This window comes from Xyrauchen texanus, chromosome 40 (assembly GCF_025860055.1).
Source record: "Xyrauchen texanus isolate HMW12.3.18 chromosome 40, RBS_HiC_50CHRs, whole genome shotgun sequence".
NCBI classification, from domain to species: domain Eukaryota; kingdom Metazoa; phylum Chordata; class Actinopteri; order Cypriniformes; family Catostomidae; genus Xyrauchen; species Xyrauchen texanus.
The window spans coordinates 23037908-23055483 of NC_068315.1; the positions used below are offsets into that span (position 1 = coordinate 23037908).

Below are 17576 nucleotides of genomic sequence, written 5' to 3' on the forward strand. Positions count from 1 at the left end.
AGTGTGTTCAATCTGCATTAGTAATAGTAGGAGTAGCATTTCATTTACATTTTTCAATAAACAGTTCCTTTGTAATGTTAAACTGAGTAATATTTGAGTTTAGGAGTTTTAAATATAGTTTCCAACAGCTACTTAAAGTATACAAAATAGTTCACACAAAAATTAAAATTCTCTCATCATTTACTCACCCTCATGCCATCACTGATGTGTATGACTTTCTTTCTTCTTCAGAACACAAATGAAGGTTTTTAGAAGAATAGCTCAGGTCTGTAGGTCCATACAATACAAGTGAATGGATGCCAGTGGTTAAATCCATGTGTTCAGACATGATATGTTCAGACATCGCATGGGTGAGAAACAGATCAATATTTAAGTCCTTCATCTGTTTTATGTGATTCACATTATTTCTACATATCGCCCCCTAATGGGCAGAGAGAACTTAAACTGAAAATAAAATTACTTAAATATTGATCTGTTTCTCACCCATCATATCATGTCTCGACACATGGATTTAACCACTGAAGTCGTACAGATTACTTTTATGATGCCTTTATGTGGATTTTGGAGCTTCAGCATTTTGGCACCATTCACTTGTATTGTATGGACCTACAGAGCTGAAATATTCTTCTAAAAATCTCCCTTTGTGTACTGCTGAAGAAAGAAAGTCATACACATCTGAGATGGCATGAGGGTGAGTAAGTGATGAGAAAATTATCATTTTTGTGTGAACTATCCCTTTAACTTAAAGGTTTTAAATCTGCTTTATCAGAGTTTTCACTTTTGATTAAATAATAATAATTGCTTTTCAATCATTTGTTGAAAGGATAGGACTTAAATGAACAAAACCAGTAACTCAACAAAAAAAAAGACATGCACATTTCTGGTCAAGATTTATTTTAAAATAAATCTGAACTTACAGGAAGACACTTGTATTGCAAAGACAGAATTTGGAAATGAGTTTCAGAGTTTGTTTTGAAATGACTAAAAGCCCATTAATAGCTGATCAAAATCACCAAAACCAAAAAGCTTGAGCAGAGCATTACTTTATAACCACAAAATCATCCTCTATTGTGTGTACTTCACATTTGTTGCTAATAAGATAAAAACACTGCCACTTTCTTGATATGACTCTGCATTTAATGCCCTAAGTCTCATATCTGACATCTCATGGCAAGTCTAGTTGCACAGAGATTCACAAAATGTCTTCAAAATGTAAGAACAGTATATTTATGCTGCTACAGACAAATGACCGACTTTTAAAGGTGATACAATTATATCTAAACGTTTTTCTCATAAAAGGTTCCAGTACATGTTGAACGTTCATGCAGACATGTACGCGCAAAATAAAACACATTTAAACACAAAATCTATCAATTCCAATACAACTACCATTTTGTTCGTTCAGGACATGAATAACTTCAATGACAAACTCAATTTCTCAGCAAGCCCAGTGTATCTTCTTTCAACATTGCCTAAATTAAAATCACTTTCATAATGTGACAGCAGTGGTGCAAGCATTACTTATTTCTACTTCTAATGGGGTTGCATACATTCCGGCTTTTTCAGGTAGTTCTTTATCTTAATGGGAAATTAACATAATAACAACAACAGCACACAAACACGACACAAAACTAACAAATAGTAATTCGGCTTGATGTTTTGCCCTAGGTCATCTAGCACAATTGCACTCTGAACATTATAAAAGAAATTGTTACAGCAAACGTCACATTACAACAATTCTTACATATTTTGAATCACTTCAAAATGAACATGCAGTTATTAGAATGTGATTGCACACAGCTGCAATGTCTTTTGTTTTAAAACAATGTAGAAAAAATACAGGTAACAAAGGCTTTATTAAAAGGGGAAAACATCAAAGAACTTGTAAATCTTCAAAAAGGATATGTTTACCACCGCTAGTACATAATGCACAACTCAAAAACAAACAAAATTTGTTTTTGCAACAAATTTCACAGCCAATATATAAATAAATAACAAAAAACATCAATATGACAATGTTTAAACATTTATCTTTTTATCTTTTCTCTTTAATTTTAAATTCTTGTCAGTCACAAATAGTAGATAACTACTGTACGTGACATCTGTTTGATGGGAGAGAAAACAAGCTCTGATGCACTGCTGAATAATAATATGTTTGGCACAGCTGTGTCATCAAAGTACCAAAGCAAATTAATTTGAAAACATTTGAAACTACTTTATGGTGTTTGTAAACAACTACAAATCAACGGAAAAATCTAAGAGACGTGATCAATTAAGTAAATTCAAAACAACAGTCTGAGTCTTTATAAACGTTTTGAGTACATGCAATAAGTGATGTGATCAATTAAAAGCAATTAAAGCATGTCGTAATAAACCTTCTGAAAATCGTTCATTTTGTTACATGTAACAAATGTTTTAGTAAATCAGGCCTTAAATAACGTAACTAATTTGTACACACTAAATCTTAAATACACATAAACAAACTGCAAATATCATCCATTCTATTTTCTCATCATTGTGTATAGGCCCAATTTTCAATGTTTGCTTAAAAAATACATAAAAAAAATCATGTAGATCCCAGATATTCTCCTTTCTTCTTTTTTGCTTCATATATTGCTTTACAGAAGTTTTGGGGAAGCCCTCATAATTCGTCCCAATCTATTTAGAGTTTATACTGGATTTAAGCCTATGAATCTTCCTTTCAGTACACATTTATTGGATCATTGCTAATCCATGAACTAGAAAGTATGACCTGCACAGTATTTCAGTGTATCAGCACAACATACATTTCTGTAAGGAATGTTAGCAAGTCTCATTTTATGAGCCAACTCTGAACACTGTAGAATCATAAAGACACAGCTCATAATTTACATAAAATGTTTTATTTACTACACTGTTTACATCATTTTCTGCTTGTTTTCCATCTATTTGAAAGCACAACTTTATTCTGCAAACACCTTTTAGGACATGTGTGGGTGATTGGAAGTTCAAGCATCTTGACAATGCGTCTGGTTGTGCGCTAAAGTTGTTTTTGTTTAATTTTGCTGTGAATTAACTTGCGTATATTGTCCAGTCTCTAAACACAGATCTCTATAGGGGTTGTGACCAGGATGCGGCTGCTAGGGGGACTGTCTCTAGCTGTGCGCTCGTAGCTATTCGTGGAAGACACAGAGCTGTTTGTGGACACGGAGGTGAAGTGGTGCGCCGCAGCTGTTCCGGGCTCTATCGCGTTATTTTTGGTCGTGCAGGCCACTGGCGACAAGGTCTGCTGTTTCATACGGTCCACCAGCAACTCTTCCTCCTCAGATGACGAGTTCAGCACAGCTTGATGGTGGCTTCCACCACCATGGCCATCCAGCATCCAAAGGTGGCCAAAATGCACAAACACTTCTTTGACGGAGCACCGACGCTTCCTGCTCCAGGCACAGAAGCTTTCGAAACATGCGCAGTGCTTCATCCGTGAAGCGGCGCCACTGTGACGGCACCGTACCTGTCCGTCGCCTCTGCCAGCGCATAAACTCCTCATAGAATGTGTCGGACAGCATTGCCTTCTCCCAGGGGAAGTTGCCGGTGAGCATGCAGAAGAGCAGAACTCCAAAGGCCCAGACATCTGTGCTGTAGTCCACGCAGAAGCCCTCATGTTTGGACGTGTCACAGAGCTCAGGGGCCGTGTAGGGTATGGTTCCACTCACACGCTTCACTGGTGATCCAGCTCGTCGTGTCATGCCAAAGTCTGAAAGCTTGACCTTACGGCACTCTTTGTCGAAGATTAAGATGTTCTCGGGCTTGATGTCTCGGTGCACCAGCTTTTTTGAATGGAGGTAGTCCAGAGCAATGGCCACTTGATGGACACAACGCTTAGCCACTGGTTCTGAAAGACCCACCTGTGAGAACAGATTGGAAACTAAAATTAGGATGCTTTAGGTTGGGAACCGAGAAACGGTTCATGTTAAGAACCAGTTACACTTTTAAAAAAGAAATACTGGAACCGTATGATTTTCATGACTTTTGGTTCCATTAACGGTTCTTGAGCATGCAATTTATACTTAGATACCCTGACCATGTTTCCTGCAGCGCAGTGAAGCCCAGCTACTGAATCAACAGTGTGAAACATACAGCATGTTGAATGTAGTCTCAGTCCCAAACAAATACTCTAATGAGTCCATTCTTTTGAATCTACAGCACAAAACAACCAGGATGAAAGGTATAGTCTAAATCCTGAACAAATGACTCAGAGTCGGTTCGTTTGAATCAACAGTGCGAAACATACAGCAATAAAAGGGTAGACGATTCCCAAATTAATTTCTCTAATAAGCCAATTCTTTTTAATCTACAGTACAGCGCGAAACATACAGCATGTCCAATCTAGTCCAATTCCTGACAAATGACTCTAATGAGCCCATTCTTTTGAATTCTACAGCACAAATTAACCAGTACATAAAGTGTAGTCTGAATCCTGAACAAATGATTGAGTAGGTTCATTTGAATCTACAGCACGAAATTAATGAATGAATGACTATAATGAGGCCGTTTTTGAATCTACAATGAGAAAATACAGCGCAACCATAGTAGTCAGATTCACAAACAAATTATTCTTATGCGCTGGTTCTTTTGAATCTCCAGTGCGAAACACGGCGCAAACAGTTTAGTCCGATTCCCGCATGAATGACTCTTATGAGCTGGTTCTTTTGAATTTACAGTAGGAGACACAAAGCATGAAAAGTGTAGTAAGATACAGCGCCCCATTGAGAGCGAGAACCACTAATCGTGACCACGAGGAGGTTACCCCATGTGATTCTACCCTCCCTAGCAACTGGGCCACTTTGGATGTTTAGGAGACCTGGCTGGAGTCACTCAGCACGCCCTGGATTCGAACTTGTGACTCCAGGGTGGCAGTCAGTGTCAATACTCGCTGAGCTACCCACACCCCTCTGAACCAGTTCTTTTAATTCTACAGCAAGAACCATACAGCGCTACCAGAGTATTCCAATTCCAGAATGAGTGACTCTTATGAGCCTGCTCTTTTTGTGAATCAAATACTTACAGTGTGACCAGTGTTGTGCGGTTCTGGAGTTGGCTCTTTTTATTGAACCAAAAATACATCATTTAGAGCAGTCACTGAATTCATCTAAATTCTATGACATTCCAAAATGTTTAAGAATAACTTTAGTGTCCAAAACATCTTTATATAAAGAGAGATTTTCACACAATGAAAAACATTCAAGATTGCATTACACCTGTACAATTACGACACACCAGTACCTGTGGTGGAATGATATCAAACAGGTCACCAGATGGGGCATACTCCTGTGCAAAAACGTAATAATCCTCCATTTCAAATGCAATGCCGAACATGTTGATTATAAAGGGACATGGCGAAAGATAAAGAGAGATGCTGTACTCTCTTAAGAAACTCTTCAACTTGGTTGTTTTCTTCTTTAGAAACTTCAGAGCCATCTTGGTGCCTGTAGGTTGAGAAGTTAAGAGAAATCGCTTTGGTTGACTCATTCAGTTACACTCTTAAAAATATACACTGCATGTCCAAAAGTATGTAAATACCACCTTCTAATGAACACTTTTGGCTATTTCAGCTACATCCATTACTAATAGATGCATGAAAACAAGTATACAGCCATGCAATCTCCTCAGATAAAAAGTTTTTATATATTGGGGCATATATTTTCTGTTCCAATGTCCATGTGCACGAAGCAAGTTCCATTAAGTAATTGTTTACTGGGTCTGGTGACCTCAACATTCCTTAACATTTAAGTGTATCATTTTGCTGTACCTCTGATCTTATGGACGACAAGGTCCACCTTCCCATAGGTGCCTTTGCCCAGCTCCCGTATGACCTCATAGTACTTATTAATCTCAATCTTCTCCAGGTTTTGAGCTGCAAAGTGCTGCAGTTCCTCCAGGATGTCAACGGAAACATGGTATACGACAGGAGACGAGCTCATCTTGCATGGGAACAGGCTGCTGACAACCGCTGGGCCTTACTGTAACCATAAAGAACACATCGAGTCAAGAAAACACATTTCAATTTCACAACTGCCTTTCCCTATTGGGAACTGAGCATTCAATGAGTGGAACACTACAGACTGTCTCGTGTCCTGGTCTTGCCACAGGTAATGTAATTATCCTGCAGATAAGGGAAATGTTCTCCGGGGAGAGGGATTTCACTTACTCTTATCTAACCCGCTAATCTCTCCATTGATTCGTGGCTCAGTAGCTTTGCTCCACTGCAGTTTTTGGGTGCTGAGGCTTATGTAATATTATAAAAGGACTCAGACCATATTAAATGGACTGGCCATTAGATGTAATATATAATAATTATAATTTGATTACATTTGAATGCAGAGCTGAGACCTGAGCGGCAGTTATGTCACCTTCCACACATTACAGGCTATCAAATAACGTGGTCATTGAAGTGAAAATGGTGTGTTCTAAACCCCACAACAACACAGTGAAGTTCTAAAGTTATTTTTAATGTCCATAAGTTATAATGTCCAAATGTTCTAAGCAGTGGTCAACCGGGTTTTAATGCTGATGCTAACCGATATCAGGGCAACAATGTGGATGGTCAATATAATGCCAATATATACAGTTTAATACTTGAAAATGTAAAAGATTTAGGACATAAATTTGCTGAATTTTAAAGAACACATAAATAAGGACTTGAAGCTTTTCGGTGAATAAGTACTAAAGATTTGCTTTGTTTCTCACCCCTAAAAATCATATCGCTGCAGAAGACAAGGACTGAACAACGTGAGTCTTATGGATTGCTTTTATAGGACCTTTATGTCCTTTTTGGAGCTTGAAACTTTTGGACTCCATTGACTTACATTATATGGACAAAAACCCCTCAAACATCCATTAAAAGTTATTTGTTTGTGTTCTGCAGAAGAATGAAAGTCATATGAGTTTGAATGATCACTAGTGTTAATCGGGCATGGTTATTGGCCAATGCTGATAATCTCAACATGGTCAAACATCAGCTGATCAGTCGAATATATCGGCCTGGCCAATATATTGTTTTTGCTCTAGTTCTAAGCTTATTATTAAATCAAGCTTTGATGTGCAGCTACACAATATGAGTTTGGAAAAATTGTGCCAAAAAAATTATAAAATATGTTAAAAAGTCAAATGGAAAATATATTGCTAAATACTAAGAATCCTGATAAAAAATAAATAAATAAAACACTTTATAAACACCAAGTAAATGAGACATGATAAGTTGTTACAGCGTGTTATAAACCTCTTGAAAACCTTTCGTTTGGTTTAAAATTTAGATTTTAGTAAAAAATTCAAACTAACTAATTAACTGAATTATTTTTAGTAAGTAACTAAACATCTAAATAATTCCTATGCACAAAGTCTCAAAAATGGTACTGCAGATCGTTCACAGCAAAGGCTATTTTTGATTAAATGTCCAAAAGTTTGCAACAGCGGTTGACCGATATGCATTTTTAATACAGATATTTCGACAGCAGGATGGATGGGTGAAAGAATATTGATATATAATACCATTTAAACATAGTAATTAAGATTTATACAACACTTATGAATTTAAATGTACACTTAATTTCACACAATATTCACTCAACATTCACAAATGTTTTTAAGTGCAATATCCATCGATAATCGTCCATCGACAAACGGAACGCATATACCTTTTTCCTTAATGTGTTCCACAATTCCTAACGGATGCCTGTTTTCATCTTCTGGTTTTCAGCGTTTTCACTCTATATGTGTAATCTATTAGTAAATAATGTGATGTTTATCATATTTGTACAAATATTGTACAGAAATTTTAATAAAAAAGCACATGGCTCCATAGTGCTGATATCTTGGAGAGTTGCGATTACCATTTTTTGACAGTTCCACACTCATCAAAAAAAAAAAGGAGTGGGCGACGTGAAGCTATAAACCAAGGTGAGTTACACTGACTTTGTGAACTACTTTGAGTCGTCATGACAGCCGACAACTAAAAGTTGAGCCTGAACTCATTTTTTCACTTAAAATGTCTGGAATGCATGTATTAGTAGTTTCTTATGGACACCAGAACCACAAAACAGTATAGCGGCAATTAAAATCATTTAATGAAAAATGTATACTAGGCAGAAAGACTACTTCTGTTAATATACCAATAAGCCACAGATATCTTTGGTAAAGACACAGATAATCTCAAAATGTCAGTTTTTTTTTTATGTGCATCACTAGTTCTAATCTTATTGAATCAGAAAACAGTAATACATAACATCTGAGGAAGCGCAGCCCATCTTTCTCTCAGCATTAAGCACTGCAGTGACATTAATGGAGGCCAGTTGTTACTGCCAGTGAATCAGAAGTGCTTAGTTTGCACTGCAGGTTAAAACAAACAGTCGTGATGGCATGAGTGAGAGCTGATGTGTTGCACAAAATGGAATACATTTCTTGCTCACAACTTATATGCCACCTGCCTTTTTTCTTCCTTCAAGCATGTCCAATAACCCAAAAGAGGCATGATGGATGGATGGATGGATGGATGGATGGATAGAGTGACTTGTTTTGCATGAAACCACAGAGACTCACAGCATGTGGATGCTCATGCTACTCTCAGCAATCCACGCACAATTTACCACATGACCCATTGAGAGCAAGAACCACTAATCGCGACAGCGAGGAGGTTACCCCGTGTGACTCTACCCTCCCTAGCAACCGGGCCAATTTGGTTGCTTAGGAGTCCAGGCTGGAGTCACTCAGCACACCCTGGAATCGAACTTGCGACTCCAGGGGTGGTAGTCAGCGTCAATGCTTGCTAAGATACCCAGGCCCCAGGAGGAGGCATTATTTAACTTCAAGATTTGACTTCAAATGCTATCTAGAAATAATGACATAATTCTTCTCATGACAGAGAGTGAGGAACGTGCCAGAATGGAAGCTGGGCTGGTGCAATATGACTCACCAGCTCAAAAGCTGCTAGATAGCTTATGAGGCTTAAGGCAAAGAGATGCAAATATAGAACAACTCTGTTATAAAATGTCAAAGAGCTACTGTGAATCTTGATGTCTAAAAGAAAGACCTCTTGCCTAAAGTCAGTGCATACTTTTACACAAATGACAATGAGGCTGTGAAGGATATATGTAAAGTCCAAAGAACAGTCTAAAGTCCAAAGTAAAATGTGGGCCCTGAAGCAAAACCAGACAACCTCTGACTTTGGTTTTGATGCCTATTTAAGTATACTTCATTTGACTGTGCATACACAGACTCTAAGAATGCTATGAGCAGAGGTTGACTAGTGGCCATCAGGAGAACCGGGACTTTTCCTGATGTGCCATCCACAAAATGTGGCCGTGATATGCCAGTGTGGGCCATGATATGATGAAGGGGGCCATGAAACGATGCCATGATATAAAGAAGAGGACAGTGAAATGCAGGTGGGACATACTCGCACCACATACTCAGACTATTTCTCTTCACGAGTTTAGAAATTAGACCCATAAAAGTGTCTATATATTCCTTCAGACTGAAGTTAGTGCAAATAATTCCAGGCTGCTTGTTCAGAGTATGCATGGTTAAAATAATCAGTCCACACTCGTTCAGTGCTCGAGCACTCTGCTGATGACGAAATCTGTGTTATATGTCTTATACGCAAACGATTAGCAATAGCATCTGACCGAAGTATACTTTGGGATTTACAGTTTTGCTGACATGAATCTGTATGATGCCCCTAAGGTTTTCAGGGCAAAACACTTCCTGTTTTCCAAAGAGCTGAAAGTATTTGCCAATATGATGTTGCCCATCATCTGTTGGTGCTATTTTTCGGTGCAATGATAATTCAAGGATGGCAGCACACTGCAGAACACTTTAATAGAAACCGGATCTTGCCACTAACTTCCGCTGCTTCTCATCATTTCACACCCATTTAAAATAGTGAAACAGTAATGGCTCATTTACTCCCGTGTTTAAGCTATTTGTCATTCTGCTAGCTCCACGGTTATTGGAGTCACAGCCAGGAAAATGCAGACTGAAAATCAGAGGAGGTGAAATACAGAGCTTTAATCTCTCTTCTGCAGCCTTGTTTTCATGCTCAAATATTCATGTCACTCACGCTCTGTAGGTCTCGCTAGTGCTTGGGAAAGTAGAAGCACATTCTGCCTAGAGACCCCACTTGTGTTCTTAACTAACCCTGAAAGACTTCTTGTCTTCTCTAAATGGCTGACTTGCCGCACTTGCTTGTATATAAAGGCAAAGAAAGAGGGATGAAGGCTCAGGGTTTTGAAAGAGGATAGATTGAAAGTCAAAGAGACAATCCAAGGCCTCTGCGTCCAGACTGTTTACAAAATCCCTGTGTCCGAAATCACGTAGGCTACTGTAATTCTTGTCTGGTAAAACGGCACATTCTTTATGGTATGTATGCGAGTAGTATGAATATATTCCAAACATAGTTCATCTGGTGATGTGGGTATTTACATGTGATCCGAATATATGATATAATAAAAACAAATGCTAAAATGAGGGGTTATGATATTATACCTTATTTAGCTCTAAATAAATAAATTACACCATTTTTATATAAAACAAGCACATTTTATTTATTGACATTTTATGTCAATAAATAAACCTTCATTTCAGTAAGTTGAAAGCGTTAAAACGTCACAATTTGTCATGCATTGGGGGTCTCTGGTGACATCTGCTGGAATAAAAAAAGAAATACTTACATGAAATAACAACTGTGGGTAATAGATGCTTCAGTGCTCCATGCATTGGATGATCTCCATAAGCTCATGTTCTAACAAACGTCATTTTTAGATGTTATCATAAGTTTTGCATTGGATATATATTTAGACTTTATAAAATCTATTATTTGTCAAATTGTTGCATTTCTTCTAAACCACTTGTGTTGAAGTGTCAGATTTTGCAATGATGCTCCAATATGCTGTCAAACATGACAATGCTGCCACAGTCAAATCTGATTGTGTCACAAATAAGTAATTATTTGGTTACCTGTAATTTAATTCAAACAGCAAAATTCTGATTGATTTCAGTGACAGTAGGGTAAAAATTCTGCAGCTGAAATAGGCAAGCGCTTATCAAAATTCATATTACTGCCCCCATTGGCCAAAGCGGGAAGTGTTTTTGAACATATGGGCATGTGTGAGGTTTAGTATTTTAGGTGAAATGTCAACAAAGTTGCCATTATGAAAGTTGTATTTCATAAATTATTTAATACAGTCAAGAGGAGTGAAAAACTATGTAAAGTTGACACATTCCTCAAAATGGTCATAGCATGATGGAAGCTGTCGAACCCGCCACTGTTCAAGAAAACTGCATTGTTCAACATTGTACAGTTATCTCAAATTATGCCTTTAAAATCCATTTTTACTACACGGCTACATTTTAATTCTAAAGACACTCTTGCTATGAAAAACACTCATGGTGGTGCTTTAAACTAATCAAGCCTTATATCTGGCCTGAACATTTCAAGCTGAAAGAGATCAAGAAAAAGCAAGCAGCCAACCAAGCTGAAGCTCAGCCAACTCCATTTACACATGGCAACAGACAGTGAATAGCACAACTTCAGCTGTCGGAAATGTCGGAAATCTTCTGATGCATTACATTTAAATGAAGCTTTCAGGGGAGATATTAGATTGCCTTTTCCTAAAATATCATACTGTGGTGGTACTATGATACAGTGATTGTATTAGATGGTAATATCATGGTACATTGATTTGCCATGGTACTGAATGATTAATATAATTATTTACATCAAAGGTACCTCAAAGATTACCATGGTACATAAAAACCATTGTATTATCATGATACATTTCCAAAGAATCTATGGTATTACCATTTACTTTTTTGTTTATTGTTTAAACCAATATGTTGTTGTTGTTTTAATGATCAAAGCTGATCAAATTCTTCAAGCATCCATATGAAGCATGTGGACAGCTGTTAGATCTTGGACACAAATGTCTGCTGGGACAATACTGAATATATTTGGTGAGTGAGGCATGAAAAGAACAGGAGGTCATGTGGAGCAGCATCTCCACCCAAGTCATTTATTAAAAACTGTGACTCTCGCACCTTGTGTTCAGACCGCAGGGGTGTGAAAGACAGCACTGCTGACATATGACCAAGAGTGTAAGTTCCGGGGGGGATGGGGTGGAGGTAACCCCCCAATAATCAAAATAAGCAAGCAGAGGTCTGCACCCTACCCAAGACTGTGTGGCCCAACCCTACCCGGCCCGAAAGATACTGGCATCTTATAAGCCTGAACCCGACCTGACATTGTCACTATATTTATTATTTCTTCTCGTAGCAAGTACTGTTGCAGTAGGCTGCATTTTATGTAAGCATATAGGCAACATTCGTAACTGTATTGAGACAGTAAACATACAGTTTTAACAAGGCACGGCAGCCCATCAGTACACTGGAGCAGAACGGAAAAATGCATTGACTTACCGTTTATACGATTAGATTTTGCTTGGTGCAGAACAATCTGGAATGATATTAAACAATGCATTCTTAAACAAAGTTGAATCTTTGTGACAACTACACTAAAAAACTATCTAGACACTGTGCGAGGAATGAAACAGAGTGCAGGTGTCTCCACATGCGTTTTTGAAAATGTGAAGTTCTTTTTAACTTGACAGGGTGTTTAATCGGGGCTGTGTCGGGTTGCAGACCTTAGTTGCTTGCTTAGTTACTTTGTTACTAACTAACTAACTGTCCGTCCGTCCGTCTTTCTGTCTGTCTGTCTATCCATCCATCCATCTGAATCAGAATACTTCTAGAATTCAGATATAAGGCTCTTTATGTTTTGTTCCATTCAGCAGCAGTGCCCATGGAGAGTTGAATGTAAGTTGCACTAATGGCCAGAATCCACTAGAGTTTATCAGCATCTAAACAGCACACTCTTATTCCCCAGGCCAACCTGCAGGTTGAGCTCCACGCTCATTTTTCATCTGGTCTCTGACAGCATCCATTTAACGGTGTTGATTTCTTGGTGACCTGCGGATACCTGCAGACTCATCCTATCCGCACTGAGAACAACAGTCTCTTTACTCATAGAGGGGCATACTTTTGCATTTACAACAGGACAAAAGGAGTTTCATCCATATGTCCAATTCATTTGAGTATCCGATTTGGTCAGAGGAAAATAATTTTGATTTAAAAAATGTTTACCTGTTATATTACATGTAAATAATAATTATAATAATAAATGCTACTACCACTACTACTATTATGTATAGGCTACTAATAATATGTAAAAGAATAAATAAACGTAATATAATAAAAAAAATGTTGTTATTATGGGTTCATTATTATTCATCAAGCCAGCATATGGAAATTCTGCAGTGCTGTTTAAGGTCGGCTGGTAGGAGTCAGGTCAGAACATTCTAAACGAACAACAGAGAATTATACGTCTAGGTTCGAGCCTACCACAGAATTCGTCAACTGCTGTAACATGTTTTTGTTGCTATCAAATGTTTTTGTAGAATTTACTTACCATAAAAAACGTCCAAAACACCAGGGCTTCCGTTTCTAGACAGAAATACAGCGGGTCTCAGGGATCTGAATCGATTCTCATGGTATTTCGGCGAGTCTCTCTAATCTGCATTTGCAGGTCAGAGAATCAGACGGTCAGCCGCACCAAAACTCACTCACCCCGGCGGCCGACTGCACTGCCTTGCGCTTGTCTTTTGTATAATGCTCTCATAGCTGCTGCTGCTGCTGCTGGTGGAAAATAAAATGATTCCTAGACCTGCTGAGCAGAAACCCGCCCACTCTGAGCTTCAGCCAATAGCAGCACAGATCTCTTCCTCACATTAGTTGTTGAGAGTCCGCCTACAATGAAAATTAGCCAATAACAACACAGGTCATTCCGTCGCGTCTACTGAAAACGCGCCTTCCTACATGAGCGTCAGCCAATGGAAGCACAGATCGCTCCGTCAGGTCTGTAGAACTACATGTCGTTGATCCTGTAATTTTGTACGATATTGTTTTTCAGAAAAATAGCATATAGGCTATATAATCAAAAGGAAGCATTGGATGAATGTTAACGCCTATAACTGATTTGAATGAATTCATAAATATGTTAATTGATGATTCTTAAAAAATCTTTTACATAAAAAAAAAAAAAAAAAAAACAATTTAAAAGGAAAACAAAATCATTCTAGTTTAACAGTTAGATCATATTATTATAAATGTTTACCTAATTTGAAGAGGGTTGAAAGGTGAAATTTGACAGAATCTTGTAGTTGTTCCCCACCTATTTGTACTCAGGGGTGTGTCTAGAGCATTTTCAGTTGGGGGGCCATGCTGGGGCACTGCCTCCAAACGGGGTGGCCGCCAGTGACCAAAAAAAAAAGCTAAATTCTACAGTATATTACGTAAATCCTATTGATTTTATTATTTTTTTAACTTGAATAAAGTTACTTGTAAACAAATGTAGTAATAAAGCACATTTTTTATTAATTTAGTTTCCCCTTCTGTCGCTCTCTCCACGTTGTGTCGGAGAAGCGACACTAGGGGTCTCTCTTGAGCGCCGATATTCACCTCTGATCTATTGAAAAGGGCCAATGGGAGTTGGCAGTCAGTATTTGCATACCCTGCCCCCGGACATACGGGTATTTAAGCGGGGCAAATACGGGAGTTCATTCAGAAAATTTCTTCGGAGCCGATGGTCTGTCTGCAGTTGCTTCGAGTTTACACACCACTATAAAACATTCCTGTTTCCTCTGACGATCTGCATGCTGTTGGATCTTGACGGCGCACAACAGCGGCTTTCTCCTTCACTTTGCACGGCGTGCATTGTTGCCCCTGAGCACTTCGACAGCGCACACTGTGTATATTAAAAGAGTTATTTTCCTTAAAAGAGTAAATTTCTTTAAAAGAGCAAACACAGCGGCGTTGAACGTCCTTTTCAGGATGCATCTTTCTGAAGATGCCTTTCCGCCTCTGTGTAGTTTTTGGAGGCGGTGATTTCTCCCCACCTCTGACGGTCATAAAAACCGCCTGGCGTACCTGGGTTGCGAAACACGCAGGCAGCGTTTTTTATGAATGGTCTATGTTTTCAGTATGAAAACATAGGCATGACAGCATTGCGGTCGTAGGCTTTCTCTTGTAGTGAGAGAGAGCCGCTTCAGCCGCGCGCCTCGCCTCCTTCCCACGGGATTGAGGACGCGGGCGATGAAAACGATCTGGGGTCAATGACGGGCTGCGTTTCGCCGGGTGAACCCCCTTGAAACCCCCCACCTCCCCGGCACGCTTGCTGTTTTCCGTCCGGGCTCGGGATGAGCATGCTCTCCAATGGGTTATGTTTTCAGTGAGAACATAGCTGCAGCAGCGTTGCGATCTCTGCTTTCTTGTGAGGAAGAAAGCCACTTCAGCTGCCCTCCGCTCCTTGCCTCCTTCCTACGGGATTGACGCATGAAGATGATCCCGGGATAATGGCGGACTGCGTTTCGCCGGGTAAAAACCGCTCGAAACCCCCAGCGCCCCCCCTGCACGCTTGCTTGCTCCCCTCACAAGCTCGGGATAAGCGCGGTCCGCCTAACGGCCGGCCGCCCGGTCCCTGGAGCTCCCGGACATTGGATGACGACATCACCGCTGAATCGGAGAGCGTCACAGCGGCATCGGATGCAGATAACTCGCCTGGGCCACCACCTACGGGTCTGCTTGCCCAGTCTGAGCCTGACGCACGGAGATCCGCTATGCTTCCCCGGGCTTGATGATTCACGGGCTGGTGCGCCGCACACAGCCGCCCCCCCCCCGTTCCTTCCCGGACGTGCACGACGAGCTGAGCGAGCCAAGCTTCTTCGCTCCTCCGCTCTCACTACCCTCGGCGGTAGAACGGTCCCAGACCGCTCCCCCCCTGCATGCTATGGCCCCTCCCTGCAAGTCCACCGGGCCAAGGCACTTCAAGATTTGCACTTGGGTAGTCCTGTTCTTGACGTGCTGCAGGAACTGCACTCGGACAGGCGATGTCCACCCTCGTGGTCCAGAAACATAACAAATGGACTGGATCTGGTCGTAGTACAGGAGGTAGACAAAGCACGCGTTCTCAAAACTCTCCAGTCTCCCAGCTCCATTCGGCGACACCACCTGATGACTCCACCCAGCAGTCCTCAGTGGTGAAGAAACAGACGGAGGCCAGGTCACACGTCCTGCCCCGCCGCAAACCTGCCACCAGGGGCCATGCCCTGTCTGCTCGCCGAGGGCGTCCTCCTGTGGCTTTCAAGGAAGAAAGGAAGTGGTGCTCCGCCTCAACGAATGAGAGTGGGCCTAGCTCTCAGCCCCGCGTTGAGCTCCCCGCAGAAAGAGGACGCCCCCTCGTCTCACGGACCCCCTCGAGGACCCGGAAGCCTCCCAGACGTTAGCTCCGGAGGTGGTAAGACCTCTCCATTCCCCGGTGGAGGGCCGGGAGGAGAATCCTTTGTTTTTACACTTTCCACATTCTCAATAATAGAGCTATTTCCTTTGCCTCTGGGTCACCTGGCCCCCAAATGCCGTTCTCACGGCAATCTGCTTTCAGATTACGACAGTCCCGGTACACCGGACGTGGCGATCCCGCCTTCCACCTGCCCACGACTGTCCCCCGGCCGGCCGGTTCAGACGAGTCCAGAGGATGCCAACATCAGACCTCCTCCTCAGTCACGAACCCGCCCCCTGCCGGGTGCGCGGAGCAAGGTAAGTGCTTTGAGTCTATTCTCAGCACCTCAGCCTCAGGCTGCAACGAAGCCGCCCGACACTGCATTACCTGTTCCGCCCCGCTGCGAGGCCCCGCCAGGTACGTCCAAAATACTCGTCCCTTTGGTGCCCCTAGCGTAGAGCTGGGAAGCGTGGCTTTCGCTTCCCAACGCATCACGCTGGCTGCACCGGACCATTCGACTCGGTTACGCAATTCAGTTTGCCCGGCTCCCGCCCCCCTTCAGGGGCATCCGCGGAAATCACAACCCTCTTAGCCAAGGGCGCGGTAGAGCCCGTCCCTCCAACCGAAATGAGGAAGGGTTTCTACAGCCCTTACTTCATTGTACCCAAGAAAGGCGGCGGCTTACGACCAATCCTGGACTTGCGAGTTTTCAATCGGGCCTTGTTAAAACTCCCGTTCAAAATGCTCACGCAGAGAAATATTCTGGCTGGCGTTCAGCATCTAGATTGGTTCGCAGCGGTAGACCTGAAGGACGCGTACTTCCACGTCTCAATTCTGCCAGGACACTGACCCTTCTTACGGTTCGCGTTCGACGGCCAGGCGTTCCAGTACAAAGTCCTCCCCTTCGGCCTGTCTCTGTCCCCTCGCATCTTTACGAAAGTCGCAGAGGCGGCCCTTGCCCCGCTACGAGTAGCCGGCATCTGCATTTCTCAACTACCTCGACGACTGGCTCATCCTAGCACACTCTCGAGAGTTACTATGCACACACAGAGAGACCAGGTGCTCCGGCACCTCAGCCGCTTGGGGCTTCAGGTCAACTGGGAAAAGAGCAAGCTCACTCCGGTTCAGAGCATCTCTTTTCTCGGGTTGGAGTTAGACTCAGTCTCAATGACAGCACGTCTCACGAGCGAGCGTGCTCAGTCGGTGCTGGACTGCC

General features: G+C 41.3%; 1 protein-coding gene across 1 annotated transcript; it reads right to left on the reverse strand.

Annotated features, from left to right (window-relative positions):
* Window positions 1-884: 884 nt before the first annotated feature.
* LOC127633666 (serine/threonine-protein kinase SBK1-like) lies at window positions 885-13710 on the reverse strand. Its single transcript, XM_052112903.1, is given in 5 exon segments — window positions 885-3409; window positions 3411-3884; window positions 5263-5465; window positions 5789-5999; window positions 13496-13710. Coding segments are annotated over 4 exon segments (1182 nt in total). The 5' UTR covers window positions 5961-5999; window positions 13496-13710; the 3' UTR covers window positions 885-3076.
* Window positions 13711-17576: the final 3866 nt, after the last annotated feature.